Here is a 27,808-nt window from a genome sequence, read left to right as displayed (position 1 = left end):
ACATTTGTAAGGCATGTCTTAGCCAACATGCAATGTCAACCAGACAGCCTTCAAAGATAAACTTGCTAGCTGTCAAAACATAGGTCTAGAAGTAATCCTAGTTTAGTTTATCTCCTCTTCCCATAAGGCCATGTGTTCTTCTCCTTAGGATCACACTGGAAACACAAGCCTAGTAAGCTTATTTACTAAGTATGCAGTTTATAAACTGCAAATGCCATTATATTTTAATCAAGAGCTTGCTTTTTGAGATTTTCTACTCTGTCTTAAAAACTTCATATGTCAGATAGATAAGAATATGCCTCGCAGCGAAGTACTTGGATTAACAGTAGTAGTGATAGCTTAGTATTTTCTAGGTACTACACTTATGCACTTCATGTATATTATTTCATTTAATACACATAAAAACCTTATGAAGTTCCCTCATTCCACTGAAGAGAGAACTGAGATTCAGCCACAAAGTGACAGAGATATGAATTCAAGCAGGATGACTTCTGAATCCACGCCATTAACCTTTACATATACTATATATTTACATACAAAATAAGTTATTTGTAGTTGTTATTGTTTGGAGGCAATTTTCTTATGGTTGAACCAATTACTACTATTTACAAGTGTCTCAAATCATTTAGCTCCAGAAATAATTAAATCCATACCCTAAGAAGTAAAGCATGAGATCTTTCAACTACTGATTACTGAAACAAAATTATGCCATTTTAGTATGTTTCAGTTAAGATGGTACTCAAGAAACTAACCACTTTTGCCATTTTCCATTCATGTGAATTATATTCAGACCTCTGGGGCAGCGATTTTTCTACACTTTAATTACCGGAATGTGAAAAAAAAAAGCCATTTCATACTTTTAATCTTCATGTCACGGTTGTTAATTATAAGGAATGTTTGCATATTTGCAGAGGTCTTTACATAACTTATAACTGCACAAACATCTGAAACTTAGCTTCAGTATCTTCCTATACCAATTCTTCTCAAGCTTTTATCATTTTATATTCTCTGCACTTATTTTATTTTGAATGCAAAATGCTGTTCTCCTCAGCTTGAAATCTCGTGGAAACCACTTCGTTTTGGGCTGTTCCGATTCAGAATCACTGAGAGCTCATTCAGAAAACAAAGATGCTCCAGGCTCACTGCAAATTATTCTCTACCTGCTGCTCTGCAGTACAACTATCTCTTAGGGAGCACCTGTTATTTTGAATTAAACAGTGTTCTCCAGGTAGCCTCGGAATTCAGTGAATAGTGAATAGCAAACCTTAAGGTCTACAGCTACAAAATTCTCACGTGACTACTATGGGCTTTGGCAATATCAGGCCTTTCTCATGGTTCCTAGAGGTAAAGCTACACAGAATGTGAAAGGATGGCTCTGCTGATCAAGAAACTGCTACTTGGCATCAACTTGGAGCTGGAGTGCTAAGTATGGGTCAGGAAGCACACACACACCCCACCAATATGTTTGGCAATGGCACTAGGACTGTTCTAAGTTAAAAACCCCAATATTTAAAAGCGCAGGCCTAGCATGACTGGGAGGGGGAGCCATTCCTTAGATCTACTGGTTGTTCATTGGTTTGTTCATTTGTTCATTCATGAAGATATACTGAGTACCTACAGTATGCCAGGTGCTGTGCTGAGTGCTGGAGACACAGGGGTGACAAGACAAAGTCCCTGCCTTCAGAGAACATAAAGTCTAGTGGGAGAGACATTTAGAGAAGTATCAGGACATGGGAAATGAAGAGTAAAATAGAAACATACAAAATGGGCACTTAAAATTTCTTCTCTATAAGGGCCAAGGAACCTTTGAAAAGCAGCTCAGAAAGAAATTTCCTTGACAAACACTGAGTATCTACACAAGCAAAGTGCTGATGGTAGAATACAGGGTTATTCAGTGAAACCAGTAAGAAAATTATTCCCTATTTAACTTTGCTAAAAGATATTCTGAAACATATATACTTCAGTTCCATACACTAAAATGCCATTTTTATACCAGTACTAAGATGAGGCAAAGGTATCCGTGACAGGGTTTCAGGCCAAGGATGAATAATACAATGCAAAGGCCCACAGCCAGAGGCATGTATAGGGCACACAGCACAGCCCCAGCCACAAGGGATTTCTGCCACAGAAGCTGCCCCAGGACACTCCCAGCATCTAGGAAGTCAACTGGAAGGCAAAGAGTACAGCTTTCTTGTTCAATTTTATGTGGTAAGAAGCAAATCCATCAGTTAGGGCAGCTAAGACCCCATGAGATAGAGACTAAACCTTGGGAATATAAGCAGTTAACTCACAGACAAAAGGTTAGGCCCAAATGGCTGAAGTGTGTAAGTCCCCACATCAGCTTTGATAATGGAACAGGTTAGGATCTGTCCTGCTTAGTTCAGGAAAGAAGACATATCTGATGTTTATTTCTTCCTCACAGGTCTCTGAAGGGGGTTTCCTCCTCCCATTTACTCCCAGACAGAACAGGTTCATAAGGGTAGCAGTCCTCCTGGTGGTACCATGGTATCTCCCAGACTCAGCAATAACCGAAATTTAGTTCCTGATTTTTACCTCTGCCTTACTAAACTTTTTTTTTTTTTTATTTTGAGACAAAGTTTCATTCTGTCGCCCAGACTGGAGTGCCGTGGTGCAATCTTGGCTCACTGCAACCACCGCCTCCTGGGTTCAGGCAATTCTTCCACCTCATCCTCCCTAGTAGCTGGGACTGCAGGCACGTGCCACCAAACCCAGCTGATTTTTGTACTTTTAGTAGAGACGGGGTTTCACCATATAGGCTAGGTTGGTTTCAAACTCCTGACCTCAGGTGATCCACCTGCCTCAGCCTCCCAAAGTGTTGGGATTACAGGCGTGAGCCACTGCACCCGGCCTGCCTTACTAAACTTCTGAGGTCTCAGCTTCTGCAGAGCTTAGAGAAAGGACAACTGACTCTGGGGAGACTCTTAACTTCCCTAATGGGACTGGATAGCATTGCTGATAGCCTTTGTCCATCAAAAGCGCCCCCACGGTTTCTGAAAATGTTCTATCATGAAACTGGGGATCATATACTCTGTGTTAGTCAGTAAGCAAGAAATTCACCTAACTCAATGGCTCTAGACAGTTGTTCAGTAAATACAGCTAATATTTCCAATTGATAGAACTAACAGATGCTTTTCAAATGCATACAGCAAAAGTTTGCATTAAGTAATTAAGCACATTTGTGACCATTAAATCAAAGACAATTTTGTCATTTTACCAAAAAGACACATACACTTACGTTCATTGTTGTGCTATTCACAATAACAAAGGCATGGAAACAACCCAAATGCCCATCAGTCGTAGACTGGATAAAGAAAATATGGTACATATACTCCATGGACTACTACGCAGCCATAAAAAAGAATGAAATAATGTCCTTTGCAGCAACATGGATGGAGCTGGAGGCCATTATCCTAAGCAAATTAACGCAGGAACAGAAAACCAAATGCCGCATGTTCTCACCTGCAAAAGGAAGTTAAACATTGAGCACATATGGACATAAATATGGGAACAATAAACACTATGGACTACTTGAGGATAGGGGGATTGAAAAACTACCTGTTGGGTACTATGCTCACTACCTGGGTCACAGGATCTGTACCGCAAACCTCAGCATCATGCAATATTCCCGTTTGACAAACCTGCACGTGTAGCCCCTGTATCTAAAATAAAAGTTGAAGTTGTTTTTTTTTAAAGCAGTCTGATTTTGAAATAATTCTATAATATTCTCAATTAAGTTCCACCTTTCTTTTTAAAGGTAAAAAGCATATCTTTTATTTTCAACACTGTAAAACCTTTATGTAAAGGTTTCCTGGAATGTAGTTTCCACTAGTAAAGTATAATTACTGCATGAAAGATGCACATTCTGTTAGGGACAGTACCCTGTGAGTGCTTCCAGTTAGTCCTCCTATAGATCACCATAAAATATGTGGTTTCAGACTTTTATTGTAAGGTAAAAATGTTTCCTTCCTTCTTTTGAAAAATTACTACAAACCAATGAGGAGACTATGAAACAAACATAACCTCTATCTTCAATGAATCTAGGAGATAGGTGTAACAACAAGCCACAATACACACATATGCTCTCCCTCAGTATTAGGACGGTAAATGCCCTGCAAACGCATTTATTCTATTTATACATTTTTAACTTATTCTAATAAGTTAAAAATATGATTCCCATTCATCCATTGATTTCAGGGGGAAAAACTTCCTTAACATAAAGAAACAACAGATTGACAGATATTAGGTAAAGCCTCTAACATGAAAGACAGCACAACAAATATAAAAGAAACTCAGAGGAAAAGACAATGAAGAATCAGATGAAATTGTAATTTGCTTAGAGCTAAGAGAAAATACTGTATCAATGATGAGTGGGATATAAAAGAAACACTCAGTAAACAAAGTGGTATTCTTTTTTTTTTTTTTTAATTTATTTAGTTTTATAGAGACAAGGTCTTGCTCTGTTGCCCAAGCTAGAGTGTAGTGGCATGATAATAGCTCACAGCAGCTTCAACCTCCTGGGCTCAAGTGATCCTCCTGTCTCGGCCTCCTAAGTAGCTGGAACTACAGGCATGCACCACCACACCAGGCTAATTTTTGTATTTTTTGTAGAGACAGGGTCTCACTATGTTGCCCAGGCTGGTCTTGAACTCCTGACTTCAAGAAATTCTTCCACTTTGGCTTCCCAAAGTGCTAGGATTACAGGGATGAGCCATTGTGCCTGGTCAAGACAGTAGTATTTTTTTAAAAAATTTATACTTCAATTAAAAAAAATCAGTGAAAAAGATAGAGTGGAAAAAAATTCCACTGAAAGCATACAGATAAACAGGTGGAAAGAAAATCAGACACCCAATCCAGGAAAACTAATGTCCTATTAAATGAGGGCTAGAAAGAAAAGACAGGGAAGGAGGGAAGGGAACATGACAGAAATAATGCATGAAAGTTTTCCCCAAACTGAACAAGACAGATATACAGGTCTTAGTATTGAAATAGCCATCAAGTATCAATGGCAATGTATTCGTTTCTAGCAGCTGCTGTAACAGATTGCTACAAATGGGTGGCTTCGAATAACAAAAATTTACTCTCTGGCAGTTTTGGAGGCCAAATCAGTATCACTGGGCTGAAATAAAGATGCCCTGGCTACACTGTGTCAAGAAGCTCTAGGGGAGAATCCATTCCTTGCTTCTTCCAGCTTCTGATGGCTGCTGATATTCTTTGACTTATGGCCTCATCATGCCTAAAGAGTCTCACTTTCTGATAACTCAGAAATTCGCCAAGTTGACAGTTACAGCTACATGATTTGAGCTGGCCTCACTCATTCTAAGCTGTATTCTTTGGAGAGAAAACAACAACAACAACAGCAACAACAAAAACCAGGCACCTTCAATGTGAAACTCATAAACACTCACATGTATCAGGTCAATCTGGTTCTCCACCTTAAATTCTAGTTTCACCATACAGTAACAGCCCATGTTTCCAGTGTAATATAATAATGTGAGAAGCTAATAAATGCATGCCACTGTCTGCTACTTCTCTGTGACTATTATTTCTCTGAGACATGTATGAATTAATAAAAGCTCCAATTTTATATTTTCTTATCTTTTTTAATAAAAGAAACATTTTCATCTTCACTTTGTTTTTATTTAACCAATGATTTAAAATATGAAATCCAAACTTGTACTAGGTTGACTTGGCCTCTGTTTCCTTTTTCTAATTACAGTCAGATCCTGTATAATTGTTCAAATACAGGTGACTGGAATAATCTCCATGGAAATACAACTACCACTGGCTGACGGGATACATTTTCAAAAAGTACATATCTATATGTAGCTATCTGGATTTTACAATATACAAAATAAATTCAAGAAGTTGGCTTAATGGCAGGTTTTACTTCTTTATTTGTTGGTGGGTATAAGGGTATATTTAATGTTTCTTCTGGACCACAGGAGATATAAGAGTGTGGGGAGGGCAAATGCAATGAAAGTTTCCCTGTCTTATTACTTCACACTTTAGTCACTTTGCTCCAGTCACACTGGCCTTGCTGTTTCTCAAACAGGCATACTCATGGCCCTAAAGCCTTTGTAATAACTATTCTGCTGTTTAGAACCCTTGTACCCTAGATAGCCATGTGGCTAACTCTACCTCCAGCAAGTCACTTCTATGACGCCTAATAAACATCTTGCTTAAAATTGCAGTTACAACAGGAGCCAGACTTAAGTGGCTCTCAGTGGCCAAATACAGAATAATTTTATCACCAAAATCAATATAGTAATGAATCATATACCTTTAATAAATCCGAAATTCATAAGTCCATGCTGATAAATACATATATACATACAAATTAAACATACATAAGAAGGAAGGTTCTTGCTTATAAAAGAATGTCGAGTTCTAATGGGTTTATGTGAAGAAAGTACTACAGTTAGAAAATCTTGGTAAAGACTGGATCAGGCAAGGATAAATAATGGATGTTGAATCTAGGAGAAAATTTTGTTGAAGAGCAGGATATTGACATGAAAAAAAAGTGCCTCCTCACAGACATTCATTGCTAAGAAAAAGTAAAGTATGCAGGCTGGGCGCGGTGGCTCACACCTATAATCCTAGCACTCTGAGAAGCTGAGGCAGGCAGATTGTCTGAGCTCAGGAGTTTGAAACCAGCCTGGGCAACACAGTGAAACCCGTCTCTACTAAAAAAACTTAAAAAAAAATTATTTATTAATTTTTTTATTTTTTTCTTTTATTATTATTATTATTATTATTATACTTAAAAAATTAGCCGGGCATGGCAGCAAGTGCCTGTAATCCCAGCTACTCGGGAGGCTGAGGGAGGAGAACTGCTTGAACCCGGGAGGCGGAGTTTGCAGTGAGCCAAGATCGCGCTACTGCACTCCAGCCTGGGTGACAGAGCAAGACTCCAACTCCCCCTCGCCACAAAAAAAAAAAAAAAAAGAAAAAGAAAAAGAAAAAGTAAAGCATGCAGTGGAGAAATTCTGGATAACATCTCGATCAGGTGATTGAAATTAATATCACCAATGATGAGCAGCTGGATGTCATGTGCCTACAGGTGACCTACTCTGAGAAGGACATAGCATCATCTATGAGGTATTATTTTACAGCTAAGAATGCAAAACCTCAATCTAGTCAAAAGAAAACATGAGACAAATACAAAATCGGATAATCTCTTTTTTAAAAGGAATTATATTCTTCAAAATGTCAGTTTTATGAAAAAACAAAGGAATACTCTTGAGATGTTTCATACTAAAGGAGAATAAAGAAACATGAAAATTCAAGGCAATACCTGATTCTCCAGACCATAGTGGAGGGGGGAAAATGCTATCAAGGACATTAGTGGGCCAAATGACAAAATGGGAATATGCAAGGCAGATTAAAGTATTACATCAATATTACATTTACTGACATTGATAACTGTACTGTGGTTGATTAAGAGAATATTCTTATTCTTAAGAACATCTTAAGGAGGTCTTAGGGATAAGGGGCAATAATATATTCAATTTATCCTCAAACAGTTCAAGAAGAAATATTGTGTGTCTGTGTTTGTGTGTGTGTGTGTGTGTGTGTGTGTGTGTGTGTGTGTGTGTGTAGGGGAGCAAATAAAGCAAATGAGGTAAAATGTTAACAGGTAAATCTGGTAAAAGTGTATCTCGTGTTGTTGTACTATTCTTAGTCTTACAACTCTTCTGTAAGTTTGAAATTATTTCCAAATAAAAAGTTTTAAAAATCACTTGCAGTCCACCACTGCCCTCTATCCCCCAGCCACGGTGCTTCCAATCCCCTTTATCTTGCTCCACTCTTTGTATCAAGGCAGTATCACCTTTGAACATATTAATTTACTCATTTTTATGCTTATTACCATCTCTCCTTAGTAAACTGTAAATTCTGCATAAGCAGAGTTTGTTTTTTGTTTCTTTTCCTATTTTGTTCACAGATGGATCCAAGACCATAACAGGTGCCAGTAACAGTGCACGGCACAGAGCAGACTTGATGAATGAAAGGCTGACTGAGAGGCAGCCAGTCCCCTGGGACACTTGCCTCATCTAATACCCTCAAGCAACTTCTCCACAACCCCATCATGGCCTGGAGGTTTATTCTATGTAGAAATAGAAGAAAGAGGCTCCTGACCTGGAGACACAGGGCATAGAAAAAGACAGGGGAAAAGGAACATCATAAAAACAGTATAAGTGAAAGCCAAAACACTAAATGCTAAGACATTTTCACATGCAAACTCCAGCTCCTTGAGCTGTCTGCTTCAGGATGCTGTGTGTTAGATAAGTGGTTTGAAAATGTTTTTCTGAAGAGACTTAATGGCTCCTGAAAAAATATGTACACTGGAGAATACCACACCAAAAAAGTTGGATACCTGTCCAATTACCCTGTAGTACAGCTGACCAGCTGACCAAACCCACTCCCATACAAAACCTCCTGATAGTTTTGGTGCCTCATTCTTTTTTTCTTTTTTTTTTGAGACAGAGTCTAACTCTGTCACCCAGGCTAGAGTGTAGTGGCGCGATCTTGGCTCCCTGCAACCTCCTCTGCCTCCCGAGTTAAAGCAATTCTCCTGTCTCAGGCTTCCGAGTAGATGGGACTACAAGTGTGTGCTACCATCCCTGGCTAATTTTTGTATTTTTAGTAGAGACGGGGTTTCACCATATTGGTCAGGCTGGTCTTGAACTCCTGACCTCAGGTGATCCACCCACCTCGGCCTTCCAAAGTGCTGGGATTACAGGTGACAGCCACCGTGCCCAGCCTGGTGCCTCATTCTTAAATATGAGTGGATAATGAATAAGTACCAGACATCTGAGGAAAGCTTCACTTACAATAGACAGATCAGTATTTTTTTAAAAGTATGAAGAAAGGAATTCAGAATGAATACAGACAATGCAGGAGCCCAAAAACTCTAAAAAATGTTTTCCTGAGAGAGAGAGGAAGAGACCCATGAAGTAAAAATAAAAAGGATATTACAAAAAGGAAGAAAAGAACAAGAAATTCCTTAGAAACTATTTGCATAGATGCCAAAATCAAAAGTTTAATTAGATGAATTGGAAGATAAAGTAGGGAAAAATCCCATATTTCTCATTGCAAAAAACTAAAAATCGAAAGAAATGGATAATGGAAAAGAAAATAAATCAAGAAAATCTTTTCTGAAAGTATAACACACAAATAATGAGAAAACAAGAAAAGAAAAAAATATAAGAGTTTTCAGTGTGTAAGTATGCCAGTTTCTGGATTAAAAAGGATAAATAGTCCAAGGAATATCATCATAAAATATAATACTGAGAATAAAGTGAATATTCTAAAACTTTCCGGAGGAAGAAGACAGTTCACAAAAATAATTAAAAACTTGAAATGACATACTTCTCAATAGCAGAGCTGGAAGAACTTAAAGGTCAGCACCAACTAATGGTGTTGATAGGAGGTGAAGATGGCAGGCTATCTTGTTGGAGAGCAATCTCCTTGCCAAGAACAATTAGAAAAGTTGGGAAAATTTTTTAAAGTCCCCTTGAAGGCATCAGAGGCAGAGGAGATTTGAAGGCTAAAATGCTAGGGAAAAAGGAACTTCAGAGAGGAGTGCTGAAGTAGCTTTTCTTTGTTATTTGCTGATTTGCAAGCAGTAGCTAAGAAGCCAAGAAGCTGAAGAGAGTTTCTGAAAAATCTTGTGAGCTTGAAGGAAAAACCTGGGAATTCTGTGCCCATAAAAGAGAAGGCACTCTAGGCTTTCAGTAGAAACTATTAAAGGACTATACCCTAGAAGTAACGATGAACTGGAAATAGGTCAGCCCCTCCAAAGATAACTTTGATTCAGCCCAATTCCCAATGGCATCAAAGTGACCTATCCTAAGAATAACTGCAAAAACAAAGGTAAATCTTCCCTGGAGGAAGATAAGATTTTAATATTGTTTTAATAATTTTTCACATATAATGTCAGGTACTAAGTTTAAAAAAATACTTACCTACCAAGCTGTGATGGTCAATTTTACATGTCAGCTTGACTGGGCCACAGGGTGCCCAGATATTTGGTCAAACAATTTGGATGTGTGAGGGTGTTTCTGGATGAGATTAACATTTGAATGGTACACTGAATAAAGCATATTGCCCTCCCTAATGTGAGTGAGCCTCATCCAATCAGTTGAAGGTCTGACTAGAACCAAAAGGTTTAATAAAAGAGAATTCCTTCTGCCTGACCACCTTCAAGCTGGGACTTTTTTTTTTTTTTTTTTTTTTTCTGTCTTCAGACTCAAAATGAAACACCAGCTCTTCCTGGGTCTTGAGCCTGCCAGCCTTTGGACTGGAATTAAACCATCAGAAATTCTGGCTCTCAGACCTTTGGACTGAAACTAGAATTACATCATTGGCTTTCCTAGGTCTGCAGTTTGCTGACTACAGATCTTGGGATTTGTCAACCCCCATAAACATGTGAGCCAATTCCTTATAATAAACCTTTTTCCATGTGCATACATCCCATTGGTTGGTTCTCTGGCAAACCTGGACTAATACACAAGCATATGGATAGACAAGATAATACAACCAAAGCAAAGAAGGAAAAAGCTGAAGTAGGCGTGCAACCACATGAGACTTAGAGGTTGGAATTATCAGACACAATCTTTATTTACTTTCATGTCAAATATATGATCTCTGAACTTTTATAAAAGTATAATTTTAAAAATTGTTGATGGTACAAAGGAGAATAAAGTCAGATAGGGAGTTTAAAATAACTATAATATGATCAAGATATTAAATGACAAGATGGAGATTTGCAGGAATTAGTAATTATAACAATAAAATGGAAACTTTATAGGCAAAAAATAGAATAACTAAAATTGAGGATGTAACAGATGAGTTTAAAGGTGTTTATACATAGTTCAAGTGAGGATTAGTGAAGTAGAATGTTAAGTCAGAAGGAATATCTAGAATGAGGCAGGGAGACAAACAAAAGAGTTATTGTATGGAGATAATGCTCTAGTTAAAAGGAAAGCTGAAAAATCTAATAGGAAAAATCAAAGAAATATGCAATGCCTATAATATAGGGTGGAATATAGAAGAATTATGAGAAAAAGTGTTACCAAAGGAAGGACAGAGTAAAAATGACTGGGAAGAATCAGGAAAGAGTTCACACAGGAGCTCATGTTTGAGATGATTTTCCAGAAGAACAGGAGGCATCAGTTAGATGGTGTGGGACAAAGCAGAAAGGAAGTAGCTCAACAAAGGCACATAGATAGGAAAATATATATCTAGACAATGAGAAATTATAAAGTCAGGATGGAGCCCTCAGTGCAGGGACTGTAAGGCAAACACAGAAACTATGAATGGAAGGAAACAAGTGCCTTAAGGAGAACCCTCCTGGTACCCAGATAACCAGAATATGTCCCTAAGTTTTAATGAAATCTCTTCTGAAAAAATGTCTATTGGCATTAATATAATATTACTGAAGCTCTCAGAGACTTTCTCCTTTGTAAGAGGTTACAAGAAGCTCCTCAGCATCTTCCTGAGGGTAGTAGATTATGAAAGGGGAAAAGGCTGAATCTCTAACACTCAATTTGGCTTTTTGCAGAAACTCCCATAACAGTACTGGTGAGGGGAGAAATTATTTGTTGAAATGGAGTTTCTAGACTGTGTCTTCATTCATGCATGCTCCCTCTGGTCTCTGTATGACTGATCCTGGAAAATGATTTACTGTCTGGCTTCCTAGGGAGAGGTTCGCAGTATGACGCCAGCTTCCGTCTTTTATGTATCAATACACCTTCCTGATACCTGACAATCTTGCTTCTTCCCAAACAAATACAATTAGTCTGAAATGGCCTGGAATGTGAGATCTCAAAGCAACCACATTTTATTCTTGTGAAGCATCTTTCATTTAGTGCCTAGCTTTCATGTAGTGCCTGCTAGGCTTTTTCCATTTCAGGAATTTGTTTGTGGCCTACATTGCATATTGTTCACAGATTTTCCATACAAGCTAGAAGTGAGCGTAAAACAACCTCATACATGCTCGTTAACCATATTAGAGAGCTTTTTCCTTTCTTAAAGATCATAATCATACTTCTCATCTCCACAAACAGACCTAGAAAGAAGCTTCTATCTGAACTAAACAAAAGCCAAAAAGAGGCAATTTCACAGAATGTTGTTCATCTGTTTCCACTCCCCTCCCTGTTATATCTTCTCTGATAGTTATAGTCTGTCCACTGAGGCTCTATGAATGTGCTCTTCTATGAACAAGGCTTCAGTGTGGCCAGGTACAAGCGATATTTTTCAGACCTATATCCACCCAAATGCAAGGGAATTCACAAATGTATCACCTCTGCCTTAGCATGGGCCACTCTCTGATAACACAGGGCCTCTCAATATCCTACTACTATTAACCTCTTGGTCAGATGAGATTTGAATATGGCAATATTTTCAAATAAGATCTGCTTCAACCTAGAGTAGGATGAATGATGCTAATTAATCCCAACCTGTGATTTTGTTATTACATCAAATAATCACCAGGCAAGCTATCAAAAGGCATGCTTATCAACAACCCAAATTATTTTTTTTTTGAGGTGGGGAGAGAAGTAATGTTAATAAAAAAATTGCAAGGAAGATCAAAAGTCTAGGTAATTGAGTGGAGTAGGAAGAGTGGGTAGGACAGTGTAAAAGCAGGGAAAAGTGGCAGGGGAAAAAGCTAGGCTAGCTGCTACTGCTACAACGCTGATACTAACTTAGGGCCACTACTGGTCTTAGTGGTGGGTTTTCCTGCAAAGAAAACAAGGAGTTGCTATTACCCTTTTACTTTCCTCTTGATTTGTTATCTATTGCTATGTAATAAATTACTAAAACTTTGCAGCTTAAAACAATACAAACTTGATATTGCACAGTTTCTGCACATCAGGAGTCCAGGCCTAGCTTAGCTGGATTCTCTGCTTAGCATCTTACCAGACTGCAATCAAGGTGTCAGCTAGGGCTGCAGTCTCATCTGAGGCTTGACTGGGGAAGGATACAAATCATTAAGGTTGTGGACAGGATTCAGTTCTTTGTAGTGTAGGATCAAGGATTTCAGTTTTTTTGTTGGATGTTGATGGAAGGCAGCTTTCAGCTTCTAGTGGCCCCTTGCAATTCCTTGCCATATAGGCTGCCCAACACAGACAACCCACAACATGGCAGTTTGCTTTTAAAGCCAGCATGGGAGAGAGACTTCTGCAAGACAGGCCTTACAATCTTAGGTATGTAAATCACATACACATAATCATGTGATTCCTGTCTGTCACTTTTATCATATTTTGTTGGTTAGATGCAAGTCATCAGTCATATCCACTTATGGAGGGGATTACATGTAGGAATGAACATTAGGAGGTGAGGATCATGAGGCGCCACCCACCTTAAAGTCTGTCTGCCACACCCCTAAGCTCTTTCCTTTCACTTACATTAGTATTTTGTACAAACATTTGTGCTGTCCAATTTAAGAAATCTTCAACTATTCCGAGACCATAACAATATTCTTCAATTCTATCTTATAGAAGCTGAATTAGTATTGCTCCTTTGGATGCATATAGCTGCTAACTCTTGCTGCTGATCTGTACTCTCTTTCACTGTCAAACAAGACAACTGTTTCCTTAAGGTCAATGCAGTGGTTAATCTATATGAACAGAAGAAGTCAGTGGCACTTATGAACCAAGTGAGAATTTTACCAGCAGAAGCTGCTGATGTAACTTTCATATAGTTTAATTTAATTAAATGAAAAAAAAAATGGATGTCTTCCTTTTGGGATGTGTAAGACCCTATGCTAGAACTTGCAAGGGTACAGAGAAGAAAACAAGCCAGCTCTTGTTCTTGTGGCTATAAAAAAAATTACGCTTAAGCTACAAGCCACAACAGAAAAGCTAACAGGCGACAATATGATTGGCCCAAAAGTAGCAGAAGTTATATTCTATCGGAGCAATCAGCAAAGTTTTCATGCAGGAAGTGACATTTGGCTAATGACTTATTTGTTCTTTTGTCTATTTATAAACTATCTTGTACCCAGAAGGACTTAAGAAGGTTGGTATTTAATATGGGCCCTGTAGGATAACTTGAGCCCTAAGAAGGACTGCACTGAACTTGACAATATACAAAGCAAACATAATTTATACCTATTGGGTACAATGTTTACTATTTGGGTAACTGGTACACTAGAAGCCCAATCCCCCCATTACATAATATACTCATGTAATAAACATGTACAGGTACCCTATGAATCCAAAATTAAATTAAATTTTTAAAAAAGATCTATCCTGGAACAACTTTCTGCTATAAAGTAACATGAACAAATCACCTTAAAAGAAAAAAAAAAAAAGAGAGAAAAATGCATGACCATTAAATGACCATAATAGTGAATAAATATATGTGATTACAGAAAATTCAAAAAGAAAAAATAGAAAAAAACCCCAAACTCACCACTTAAATATAACCACCAAATTCATTTTATAATTATCAAGCTTTTCCATGTGTGATTTTTATACAGTTATATTCACATATTCTCTATGTATTCTGACATCCTTAATATTCTATAATTAACTTTTATGTATTATAATGTCTTTTGCAAATATAATTTTAATGGCTGTACATTCCATACTCTACCTAACCTTGCCTTTAAGGTTGGACATTAGGATGTTTCCAATTTTTTGTTATAATAGATAATAGTTTTGCACATGATTTTTTCGATCTTTGTCTGTTTTCTTAATATAAATTCCAAAGAAAAGAATTAGTAGGTTCAAAGGGTACGAATACTTTTTTAATGGAAATTATTTTTTTCTGATAATACATGGTCATTATAAAGAAAAGCAGAAACAATGTAGAGTTTTCACTCCAATACAATCTTTACCCCTAACCACCAGAGAAAACTACTATAAGCCACCTGGTATTTACCTGTTCAAATTTACTTAAAATGTATATTGAAGTACACACATACACAACACAACTTTTCTTTTAGACTATGTAATAGTAATAGTTAATTTTGATAACTGTTGAGGTTCATTCGTCAAATGAACATTAGCAAATACTACCATACTCAATATAAACAGACATCATTAAGTATACTACTATACACTAATTCATTAAACACCGTATCACACATTGTGGTAGGCACACGCTTTTTGATATATTAGTTCTTCAGTGAATTATCTGTTCACATCCTTTGCATCTTTATTTGAGAACTTGCTGTCCTTTTTATGAATTTCTACAAATTATTTATTGTAAGAAATTAACCTAAGCTAAAAGGATTAGCTAAAGGCCCACATACTACAGACTAGTGACTTACATCACCAGGGTAATATGTTCAAAACTTGTTACAATGCCACGTAAACAACTATTTCAGTGCCTGAAGACACAAAAATATAGAACGTGGAGTTTGCTGAAATGCAGAGAGGGCTACTGCAAAGCGTCAGATTGAGAACTTACACACCAAAGAGCTTCAATCAACTTCCACTGACACATCTGATACCATCTTAGAACTTAAAAGATTTCAAAGAAATAAGAAAGAAATTTATAGTCCCATTTCAGTTTTGACCCTAATAATTCAAGGAAACGAGAAAATACACCTTGGTAGTGCTGTTACCCTGAACAAGCTGATATCAGCACATTTACTCAAGGGAGTCTCTGTGTTTATGGACATCATAGGTGGAAAGAGCTAGAGCACATTAATACAGAAGACCTTTCCTTCAGAGAATTTGATTCATATTCCTCCTGCTTCCAAGGGATATGAGAAGACAGAGCTGACATCACAGAAAGACCAAGGACAGATTTAACTGTCCACAGCATTTGAATGCGTTCTGTTCCAAGCTTTTGGAAAGCTTAGGTAGGTGGTTCTCAAACTTAAGCATGTATCAGAATCACCTGCAGTGCTAGTTAAATGTATTGGTGAGCCCCACCCCTTGGGGGGTGAAGAGGAGCAAGAATCTGCATTTCTAACAAGATCACAGGTGCTGTTGACACTACTTTGAGACATGTTGGCTTATTCAAATTAGTGCCTAGTGTCATCTATTATATTTTACTTACAACTACAGTACTCCTGGGCCAAGAAGAGGTAGTGATAAAATGCGTTGGGCAGTAAATATATGGCTTTCTCTGGCTAGCAGCCACTTAACTTCATTTGCCCTACCTGTCATTTTAAACACATCTCATTAATTCCCAAGCTATTTGACATCTGAGAGGATGGGGGAATTTTTGATATCTGACAATATATCATTGGTACACAAATATTAAAACGGCTCAATATTTAAATCTGAAAAGTGTTCAGAAATTCTCAGATGAAATGCATTAGATAAAGTACTAAGTATTAACATGCATGAAGAATGTTCTATTATAAACCCCTGTTTTCACTTTCTTGCAGCTTTCCAAAAAATTAGCCCTTTGTGGTGAAATTTTCCATGCTTGGTTTCAGCCCAAAGGTGATTTTTTTTTTGCAAAGTTTGAGAAAAACATATTAAGTCGTCTTTGAGTTGTGAAAAGATGAAAAAAGCCCACACAATTTTTCCACTTTGAAAGCAATTTCAGGATTTAAAAAAATACACAGATAACTAAAAATGGCTGAAGTTGAAAAGTTGAAACTGTCCATGTGTCTAGTTTTTAGCAAGGTATTCTGGGTAATTCAGAAAAGATAATGTGTGTGTGCGCACAAATATGCAGATACATATATACTTAAATAAATGCATAAGTGATTGGAAAAATAGCATTTCATCATCTACAATACAAACTTAGAGTAAGAGACTTACGGTTTTCTGAAATGGAAAATCTTTCAGAAATCAGAGTAGTTAGGTGCTGATTGTCTAAGCCTGTGTTTTTCATGCAGCAGGATTTATTAATGGGTCACATAGAGGTAATTGTCAAACTACTATGCACTATGTTTGCAGAATCCTCCAATTTCCTTCATACTCCTTCTGTTCCCAGCTCAGTTCTAGGACTCTGATTTACTATCTTTTCAGTTTAATTTCTGCCCTTGGCCCAGGCCTCAACAGTCTCTTTATCTCCTATGCTCCAGAACACTCACACATGCTATCATTTCTCTCAGTTCTCTCTGAACGCCTCCCAATGTATTCACCTGCTTCCTACTAAAACACTCACTGTGTATTTGAAGAACTCAAATATTAAAAAAGCAAAAATAGAAATCTTAAGTTTAGGCCAAATAGTTTGGTGATTCGTGAAAGCACCTTAGTCTAACCATCTGTAATCATCACCTCTCTAATTAACTCACATAGAAAACAAATAATGGGAATGTTAGAAAACAGAATACAGAGTTCCAGCTCTGCTACTTTCTACTAGTTGACATATGGGTTGGACACATGGCTCCTTGGCACTTCAGTCTCATCTTTAAGATGGGAAAAATCAGATTGTTAAAATACCTTGTTACATGTGAACATGTTTTATAAATTTCAAACGCATGTTAGGTATAATCACTGTTAGTAATGACAATAACATCAATTTTAAAAATTGAGCTAGACTTTTTCTATATGGAAAAGAACCAAATATGTAATATATGTTCCCCCTACACCCCAGGGAAGGGGTAAACCACTTTTGCAAAGATAGAAATATTAAGAAAAATTCCATTTTCCAAGTTTTCAAGTATGAAGACTAAAAGACAAATGGAAGGAAACCTGTTCCAACAAAATTTCCTATTTGTCTTTCATTTTCGACATCTCTCTATGCTTGGGCTGTTCCCCTCAGCATATGTTAAATTCTCCCCTACTTACAGGAAAAAAAGTTCCCTTGACTAGCTTCTTCCTTAAATTATTATGTGTTCTTCTCCTTCACTGGCCAGTGGAATCACTATCCATTTATCACCTAACTTCCTGCAACCCCCTTGTCCCATTATTTCACTAAAAAGTCCGTCTTCAAGGACATCAAGAACCTTTTACTCTAGAAGCCTGAAGCCTTCAACATTTGTTAAATTCAACCCTGTTACCTTGTTTAAATTATCTACTGCTATATAACATAGCATCTCTAGACTTACAGTTTAAAATCACAATGATTTTGCTTTCTCACAATTCTGCGGGTCAGGAATTCAAATAGGGCTCAGTTGGATGGTTCTTTTGCTCCATGTGGTGTGGGCTGGGTTCACTCATTTGGCTGCATTCAGTGGTGGATGGGCTGGGCTGAGATGGGCTGGAACACCCTAGAAGGTTTCACTCAGGCCTGGTGCCTCACGATCCTCCTACGTAGCTAGCTTGGGCTTCTCTCAGCCTTGTGGTCTCAGGGCAGTCGGCCTTCTTACACAGCAGCTGGCTTCTGAGAGGGAGGAAATAGAAGCTCCCAGTCCTCTTAAGGCCTGAACTTGAAGCTACCAGAAGTACATTACTTCCACTGTATCTTATTGGTGAAAGTAAGTCACATGCTCGGCCTAAATTTAAAGGGGAAGGGAAACAGGTTTCATTTCTTGAGAGGAATGACAAAAAAATCTGTGGCCATCTGTAATCCTCCATATATCTACCCCTTTCTTGACATTCTTGCTCTGTTCTTAGCTGCTATGGTGTACTCTAGTCCAGATGAACGGTTTTCACACTTTTTTTTTTTTTTACCTTAACTCACAGTAAGATATACATTTGACATTATAATCTACTATGTTATCAACACACACACAAAGTGAAACAAAAGTTTCATAATACATGCCTTTACTGCAATATATTTTTATTCTATTCTATTTTACTCAATTTTATTATACATTGTTTAAAAACACTGTTTCATTAGTCACAAACATATGCTTCCATTCTCTGGGGAGGATTGTACTTCACAGCCTCATTGATGGCTGACTTGGTCATATGATTTGCTCTGTCCAGTAAAATTTGAGGAGTGAAAATTTTCACTTCCAGGCAGAGGTTTTAAAATGTAGGCGTGGTTCACTATTCACTTTATATCCTCTGCCATGGGACTTGAATATTCCAGACAGAGGCTACTCCATCAATCTGGATTCTGGAGAAAGCTTGCATAGAGAGATCTTCATAGGGGTAGGCTACCCTCAAAGGATTTGTAGCATGAGCAAGAAACAAACCTTTGTTGTTAAAAGCCACTGACATTGTGTTATTATAGCACAATCTACTCTGTCTTGACTGATCCACTGGTTGCAACCCACTGAAGTGATTTTGGGATCCATTAATGGATTGCAGCCAATAGTTTGGAAAATTATTATATCTTCTGCCTCTTTCTGTGACTTCCACCTCTTCCCACTCCTGATGGCAGCAGGGGGCTGTCCACAGTGGGGAGGCATGGACGGTGGCAGGAGTGGCTACAGGAGCAGCAATGGCGGTGGTGGGTCCCATGTCCCCAAGGCAGCTGACTGTGATGCCTGCTTCGGGGACCGGCCAGGGGTGCAGGGTTCCCGCCGCTTCAGGAGGGGGCTCTGCGCAGGGCCGCCCAGGTCTCTGTCCCCAGGGTCTGCCCTGCATCAGGGTGACCACCCGGCCTGACACTCCTGATGGCCAGGCCAGGGCCTGCAATCCATTCCTGGAGGTGTGCACTGGGCAGGGCCACAATCTGGGCGAGGGGGAGCTCCCAGCTGCCCCTGAATGCCAGGGCCACTGGGGGAGCTCATGGAGATGTCGCCCCTACCCTGACACTGGCCTAGGCCCAGCAAGTACCTAGAGCCCCTGCCCCAGGCTGTGAGGGGGTGCAGCTGGGCTTCATGCTCCATGGAGTCACTAGAGCCAGAAGCAGGCAGCAGCCCAAATCAAGGCTGTGGACCTGAGCCTCTCTGTGCCCTTGGGGGCCTGGGAAGGCCCCCCTCCCTTGCCCTTGAAGGCTTGGGAGAGGCCTGCTCCCACTCCCTGACCTCTCCCTGCTCCTGGTGCCCGCTCTGATCTTGGAGTAGGGTTGGGGCCAAGCCTGGGCACTGTCACAGCATGGCTGGGTGTGCACACACTTGAGGAGCACTGACATGCCAGCTCCCTGCCACCTCAGCCCCCTCTGGACTTTGGATGCTGACAAGCATGAGGGGAAATTGAGGAGGCACGTTGAGGGCGGCTCGGCACTGGCCTGCAGGTGCCCCTTGGCACAAGCAACCTGGGTGTCTTAGATGCTGGCAGGAGACAGAAGGGCCACTGGGCAGAAGGGGGAGGGTCTCCGGTGAGGTCCCACCTGCAGGCCAGGGAGGGTTTGAAGGCTAGGGGCCAGGCTGCCAGTCCCAGGGACCAGAGTAGGGGACTTGTGGTGCCCTTTCTGGGCCTACCCCTGGCTGCCCATGGACCAATCAGTGGGCACTGCCTCCTCTCTGAGGCCTGTAAAAGCCCCGGGCTCAGCCAGAGCAGAGCAGAGGACAGAGAGACAATGGGATGACCTGCTGCAGAAAGGAGCTACTATCTCTGCCAAGAGATCCAGACAAAGGGATGACCTGCCTGCACAGAGGAGCCACCTACTGTAGGGCCTCCTCTCTGCTGAGAGCTGCAGGATGGGATGACCAGCTGCAGAGAGGAGCTACCCTGTCTGCTGATAGCTAAACACTTGTCGGGATGACCAGCTGCAGAGAGGAGCTACCCTCTCTGCTAGGAGCTGAACACTCATTGGGACACCCTTGCTACATAGAGGAGCTGTCCACTGCGGGTCTTCTCTGAGCTGTTTTATTGCTCAATAAAGCTCCTCTCTGTCTTGCTCACCCTCTGCATGTCTGCAAACCTCATTCTTCTTGGTCGCAGGACAAGAACTCAGGACCTGATGAGTGGCGAGGCTAAAAGATCTGCTGTAACACAAACCGAGCTGAAACATGCCCCCTGATCGCCATGTTGCGAGTGAAGAGAAGGAGAGAAAATCTGCAGCACTTCAGGAAGCCCAGACCTGGGAGCTCCCTGAGCCAGAGCTGTGACTCCCCCTCTTTGGGTCCTTGTGGTTCCTAGTGTCTCTAAGCTTCTGGGTGCCACCACATTCCCTGGTGCCAGCCAGGGAAGCTGCTTACGGTGTGCCTGGTCCAGCTGCAGCCTTGCAGAGAACCGGCACCCATGCTGGCACCTGGAGCTGCCTGTCCCATGGCAGCAGCTAGCACGTCTGACTGTGCAGTGGCTGGACCCCATACTTGCTCACACACACCCCTCATCACTCCACGCCTGACTCTGGTCTCCCTTGGAGGCATAGGATCCAGGCCGGCAGCATGAGCTGAGCATAGCCTGTCAGGCAGAGTGGGTGGAACGAGCCCAGTGGGCCCAAGCAAAACTCAGGCAAAGGTTCCACCAACCACAGGTTTCTGGCGAGAACAGCAACACCCCAAAGATCCTGTAACACTCCTTTATGGCAAATGAAATCATTCCGCTGATATACATCTATGACCTCTCTCTTTTCTCAACAATCTCCCCGGGCAATTTTATCCTTTACACTGTCTTTATTATTTCTTACTTGGACTAGCAAACTTTCTTGTCACCTGGATGTTCACTTTTTATACTGCACTTTTTCTATCTCCATCTCATTTTCCTTTTCTCTGAGAGATTAATTTACCTGATGCATGACTGCTATCATCAGAGATTCTTCAATGGCTTTCTGCTGTCCAGAAAACGAGCCCACGCTCCCTAGCCCAGCTTTTTGTCCATCTCTATCAACCTTGAACCTCATGCCTGATTGACCCCTCCATGCACACTCTGCCGCAACCCAGTCACACCACCCACTGCCCGCTCCCTGTGCCCAGTGATGAAAACCATTTCTCTTCATGCTGTCTCCCTTGCCTAGAATGCACAGTACCCCCTAGCCACCATATAAAATCCTCTACTTCCAGATACAACTCATCCTTCAGTGGCCCTGAAGCTCTTCCAGGAAGCTTTTTCTGAGCTTCCCAGGTAGAAGACACCCCTCTCCACAAAACTTTCTGAGCCTTACAGTACTGCCTCACTTTGCCTTCCATGTCTTGTCACTTGTCACTTGAATCTAGGGATAGGATTCTGACAAAATTTACTATGACAAATGAGTTATTTCCTATTCTTCTCCCTCCCTCCAGATTATCTCAACTGTTAAACACAGTTGAGTGACATAATATGAATGCTTCTTACAAGCATGTCTTACTTTGACAGCAGACATGAAGGCTCAGCAGAATAGTGTAAGTAAACCACAGTCTCAATAATCTCATTGTTGGAGAACACTGAAGCTATTTTTTCCTTAGTATGAAGTATATTCCTGAATCAAAACATACATGATCTAACATGTTATTCTAATTATTTTAGTAAAGTTTTGCAAACTTCTCAGCTGTAGTTGTATGTTGAGTCTCTAAAATTTTGAGTACTTAAAATGCCCCAAAACATCCTTTTTGAGGATCTCAAAAGAAGAGGAAAAAAAGGCTGAGTGATAACAATGCCCACATATTTAATGCTGTCAGTTTTACTCCTTTATCTATTTAGGACCTGTTCATTCCTACTGAAAAAAATTATAATGTAGTTATTGGTTTTCTCTGCCCATAGCAAATTAGTAGCAATAAATTAGAAGTAGGGAAGAGAAGAGGTACTTAACAGTGAGAGAGGAGATAGAAAAACTAAAATAGACATACATGAAACATTTTTTTAAAAAAATGAAAAAGCATTATCACCTAAGAAATTTCAGGACACAGGCACATTCCTTTTGATTACATTTTATTCTAGCATAATGCTATCAAAATAATAGTGTTATTACCACTGCCCTTAAATCACTATGAAAAAGTTCCTCTATAGTCAATATGCATTGCGGAAGGCAGGTAAGTAAGTAACATATTTTAGACAAATTTTTATCCAGTTGGATAAAATAGTCTGGTACTTAAGAGAGTGACTTTAAGTAATCCAGAAATTTCATTCAGAGAGAAGACATTTTTGCCAACCAGACAGACAAAGGAAATTCTATGTTGTTGTGCACAAGAAGGCCAAATAATATAAAAAGTTAAGTTTGTGAAGGATCTGGTATCCCTCGAAGAGGAGAACATGTTATCATTAAAGGTTATATAAATTCTTAGAGGAAAATTAAAGTTATGTTAATTGGAGTTCACCCCAAGACTCAGTGAAGAATCAAGGGCTTTCAACTCAACTCCCAAACTTGGACTTTATGAAAAAGATTTACTGGCAAAATCAGGTGACACATTTTTAACATATAGAGGTTTGATAAGAGAAAGAAGATTCTAGATAGTGGAGATAAGATTATTACTTTTTTGCTTCTGTATTATTCTCCCCCAACCCCAACACACAATCCTGAAATTGCTAGAGCATTCACGGGGTTTCCTACTCTTGGAGCACCAACACAATGAGTCACACGAACCTAGCAGTTGTGTACACTGCAGGGCACACTGTAATAGCTATAGGCTCTGCTATCATCCACAGGTTGAAGGAGCCATCAATACCTTCTTGGATTCTTTTTATACTCACAGCTAATACCAGTATGCCCCACCCCAGATTCAGGCAGAGCCAAGGCTGAATCCTGGCAAGGGACCTTTCTCTCACTTCCCATTGATAAAATGAAAGATGGGGCCAGATTGTCTCTAAAGCCTATCTCAGTTCTAAGATTCTATGAATCTAAAAACAATTATGTTTATTATTATAAGTCATGATAGCTACTATTTAACAGTCTTCCAATTACCTATTTGCTAAAGTTTCTCTTTAAATTTCCTATACTGAGCATTACTTTCAAAATATATGAAGAATATCTCTAATTCTATGTATGGAATTTGTTTAGATAAACAAATAATTTTAAATACCAGATTTTTTTAAAGGGGCAACTTTTTTTTAGTATATTAAAATATAGGTCAGACAATATATCTGACATATACCATAAGTCTCTTAAAATGATTTAAGACCAAGTTGCCTATAATTAGCTATGAAAATATTGCAAAGAGCTGAACCAAAATAAAACTAAACAAACCAGCTAGCTACTAAACTACACATACGTCCTCAAAATCTTACAAGAGTCAAATATTCCGGTAAAAAATAACAGAAGAGATGGAAACACAAGTTTCTTATTATCACACTTCATATGTTATAAAACATAATAGCTAACTTATTTTTGGCAAAATGATTAAGGATTGTAACATTCTGGCTTACACAAACATATTTGTCAAATGCATCTTAAATGGAGCATGTCATGCTAACTTCAGGCATGCAGGCACTGTGATGTCTTAGAGTAGCCCAGAGACACTGAAATTTCAACACTTTGGCAGGGATCACACCATCAGCATTCACTGACCCAGGTGTTTAACAGGGGCTGGGGATGGGGTAGGGAATTTCAACAATGTAGTTAATTGAAACCAGATAAAGCTTCTGAATAATAATTTAAAAATCATACAGATGTTCACTGCCCCTCCTACCCCCCAAAAGAGGTGACCTTTTGGACAATTTATTGCACACATTATTTTCTAGCCTACACCCTTTTTAAGAAGATAAAACACAGCTTCACATGTCTTTCTGAAAACTCTATAATCAGTTTGAGTTGTGTCTCCACAAATAAAGTAGGTTAAGCTCACGTTTCATCTTTGTTTCCCCTTTTCACCACTATTCCTGCAAAAGCAAGGACACCTGAAGGCAGGACAATAATTAGAAAGTTATGATACTGAAAAAGCTATAAGAAAGCACATTAATCTTGAGATGCATTCTACTTCTTTCCCAACAGACATTGTGAATATGAGCCCAAAAAAAGAGAAAGGTTCAAGACAATGTGTTGAACAATCACTTTCAAACACACAAAAGAGAAACCACACATCACATGCAGAACAGATCTGGAGCAAACACAAAAACCAAAACAGATCTGTGATTAAGTTAATAATAGCCTGTGATGGGCTCCGAAATGAATATTTTCTTTCCTATGTTTATAGAACAGTAATGCTATTATTTCAAATATGCAAGTATCCTTTTTGATGTTTTTAAAGTGTTTAAGACACCTGGGACAACTAACAACAAATAATTACATTTCATGTCAGTTTGCTACATTTTATTTGACAGGTCCAAGTCATTGCCTATACCAGTAAATAAATGCAACAATGTATGTACATCCTATGTCCATGTTCTTGACTGCCCAACACAGAAGTGAAATTCTAATTTTAGAATGGTGGGGTACGCAGCTCTAACACAGCTCCCAATGACCTTCACCTCCTAGTACTCATGCCCTTGTGTAATTATCTCCCCTTGAGTGTGGGCTAGACCTAGTGACTTGATTCTAACAAGAATACAGGAAACATGATGGGATGTCACTTTGTAACTGGGTTACAGCCTGTGATTTTCATCTGCTAGCAGGCTGTCTCCTTGGCTCTTCTTCCAGGTGTGCTCTAATGAAGTAAGCTAGACAGGCCGACATGTTAAAGAAGGTGGCCTCTACCCAACTGCCACTGCTGAATGAAGGCCCTTTGTCCAACAACTCTCAAGGAATGGGATCCTGTCAAAAACCACAAGAGTGAGCCTGGATCCAGATCCATCTCAACTAAAGCCTTTGGATAAGACTGCAGCCCTGGAAGACATGTTGGTTAAAATCTTGGGAGAGACCTTGAAGCAGAGAATCCAGCTAAGCTGTGGCCAGACTTCTGACCAGAAACTACGAGTGAAGAAATGTGTATTGTTTTACACTGCTAAGTTTTGGGGCAATCTGATACACAGCAATAGATACCTAATACAATAGTTAACCTAATGACTGAGACAATGATTCTAGAGTTATTTCCCTAATAATAATCATAGCTAATACTTATTCGGAACTTTAAAGTTCCAGATATCATTCTTGATGCTTTATGTAATTCCTCACAAAAATCCTTTGAAGAACATATTATTATCCCCATTTTACAAATGAGGAAACTGAGATTGAGACTCAAAACTGAAGTAGAGACTCAATAACTTGTCTAAGATCAGACAGACTGAAAAAAAAAAACAACAATAAATATTGGAACCTAGGTGTCCTGATTCTAGTGCCAGAACTCACAGCAACTGTGCAAGTAGAACCACTAAGAGGCAGAGCTGGACACCATAAAGATGGCAACCACATGACACAGTACTAGAGGAGACTTCGAAGGCACAAAAGAGATTAGAAGCTGTGCAAAATGCTAAAAGCAAAAATAAAGCCTGCATTCTGATTAAGACACCTTATTTAGGGAAAAAACACCCAACACAGTAGACAATAATACAGAGAACAGAGTACAATCTTGAATTTATTGAATTCACACTTAGAAATGAAAAACACATTTTCTTATACCCAATAATAATTTAAAACCTCCATTTAGTATTAAAAACCACAGCAAGGGAGGCTATAGTTGTACATTTCCTAAGGGCAATTATGAATAAGAAGTAAGCAGGTGAAGCTGGCAAGAAAAGGAGCAAGTGCTTAGTGACTTCTGAGACCCCACTGAAGATATTTTATCCCATGGAGTGAGAAACAGTTAAAATCCTAGCACAAAGCGGCCACGAAGCGATCACGTCCTGTCTTGGCTTCAGATTACTAGGTTTACCAGCACTCCATGCTCCCACACCCCCTGAACTTAAATAAGACAGCAGGTATCACATCTATTGGTTAGACTGTCTCCTCAAGCAGACTCCAGGCTCTCCTACTTCAACGACTGTCTTACTCACTGGGATGTCCTCAAAACATAGCACAGGATCTGACACATGGAAAGGGCTTAATATATGTTTGTTGAATAAAGAAATGAATTATCTTGTGAATTGCATCCATTCAGTGAGTTATTTCAATTGTATATGTTAGTGAAAGTACAATTTTTTTGTTATGTTTTATATCTCTTACAGTTCACTTGCTTTCCTGGGCACTTTAAACAGGTCTTTGCGTCTCTAGTGCCTCACTTAATATCTGGCACATAGTGGTATCCAGCAAATATTTGCGAGTATTTGTGAATATGTGTCTCAAAAAGGCCGCCAAGATACAGAATAGGTAAGAATCTGAACTTATGACTTAATAAAGACGTAGTGTTCCATAAAGATAGCTGTTTGCGTATCAGTGATGATGATGATGATACATTTCTTCCTTCTGAAAAAGGCAAGAATATTTACAAACTACCTTCCCACAAAAGACAGATTCTTGTCTAGGTCCTACCTAGTGACTGCTCTTAAATATTTCCTTATAAAAAACAGCAAGTAATGTGTAACATAAGAACTCCCATAACGCTATATTCAAAGGCATTCTTTCAGAAACTTCCTATCTCCCTCAGCATTATTCTTTGAAACATTACGGACATACATTCACATAAGCCCATTGTAATATGGAGATAAGGATAAAGGCAGAGAGCAAATACCCCTCTCTCTGTTCTATTTATCAACTGAACAAGAGACAAAAGAACATAGGAAAGGTGAGGAGGATTTGTGCAGGCACACAGTCCAGCACCCACAGTTACCTCTGGAAACCTACTTACCGGGAGCTCAGGGACTCGCTTCAGCATCTGAAGTGTGAAATAGCTGCCTACTGAATGGCCAATGAGCACAAGTTTCATGTCCTTTGGCACATGAGTTCTCAGGAAAGCTAGTTTGTGCTCTATTTGTCCATTTAGTCCATAAATGTCCTTAATTTCTTGAGCGTTTGAATCTAAAAGCAAAAATATGAGCATGTTTTCATTAAGTAAGTAAAAGTAATCACTGAAAAAAGATCAAGAAAAAGATAACAATCATGATAAAAAGCAGTTACCATTTATCAAAAGCCTACAGTGTGCCAGTGATAATATTAGGCATTCATTATATTAACCAATTTTCACAACAATTTTGGGAAGGAAATATTATAACCTTCACCTGATAGGTGAAAATCCCAATGCTCATAGATATTAGGTGACAGATTAATAGTCACAAACTTACGAAGTGGGAGAGGTGAGATTCAAATTCAGGTCTCCAAATCCTCAAAGTCCATGAACTTTCAATAATTCTGTATTACTGTTAGC

General features: G+C 39.2%; 1 protein-coding gene across 3 annotated transcripts in view; it reads right to left on the bottom strand.

The window, feature by feature from the left end:
• Positions 1-27,808, bottom strand: part of LDAH (lipid droplet associated hydrolase) — a 137,770-nt gene that overhangs the window by 60,375 nt on the left and 49,587 nt on the right. For 2 of the 3 annotated variants that reach the window (XR_008500610.2, XM_054475515.2), the window contains exon 4: positions 27,293-27,462. Coding sequence is in view for 1 of the 3 variants with exons in the window: in XM_054475515.2 (XP_054331490.1) it covers positions 27,293-27,462 (170 nt within the window). In the remaining 2 variants the exon portion in view is untranslated. Of the gene's footprint in view, positions 1-3,256; positions 3,481-27,292; positions 27,463-27,808 lie in introns of all 3 variants that reach the window. The other variant, XR_008500609.2, reaches the window with a different exon arrangement.

The sequence above is a fragment of the Pongo pygmaeus genome, chromosome 12, assembly GCF_028885625.2.
Source record: "Pongo pygmaeus isolate AG05252 chromosome 12, NHGRI_mPonPyg2-v2.0_pri, whole genome shotgun sequence".
Lineage (NCBI taxonomy): Eukaryota > Metazoa > Chordata > Mammalia > Primates > Hominidae > Pongo > Pongo pygmaeus.
Note: the sequence above shows the minus strand (reverse complement) of the source record. Positions and strands in the feature narration are given on the sequence as shown.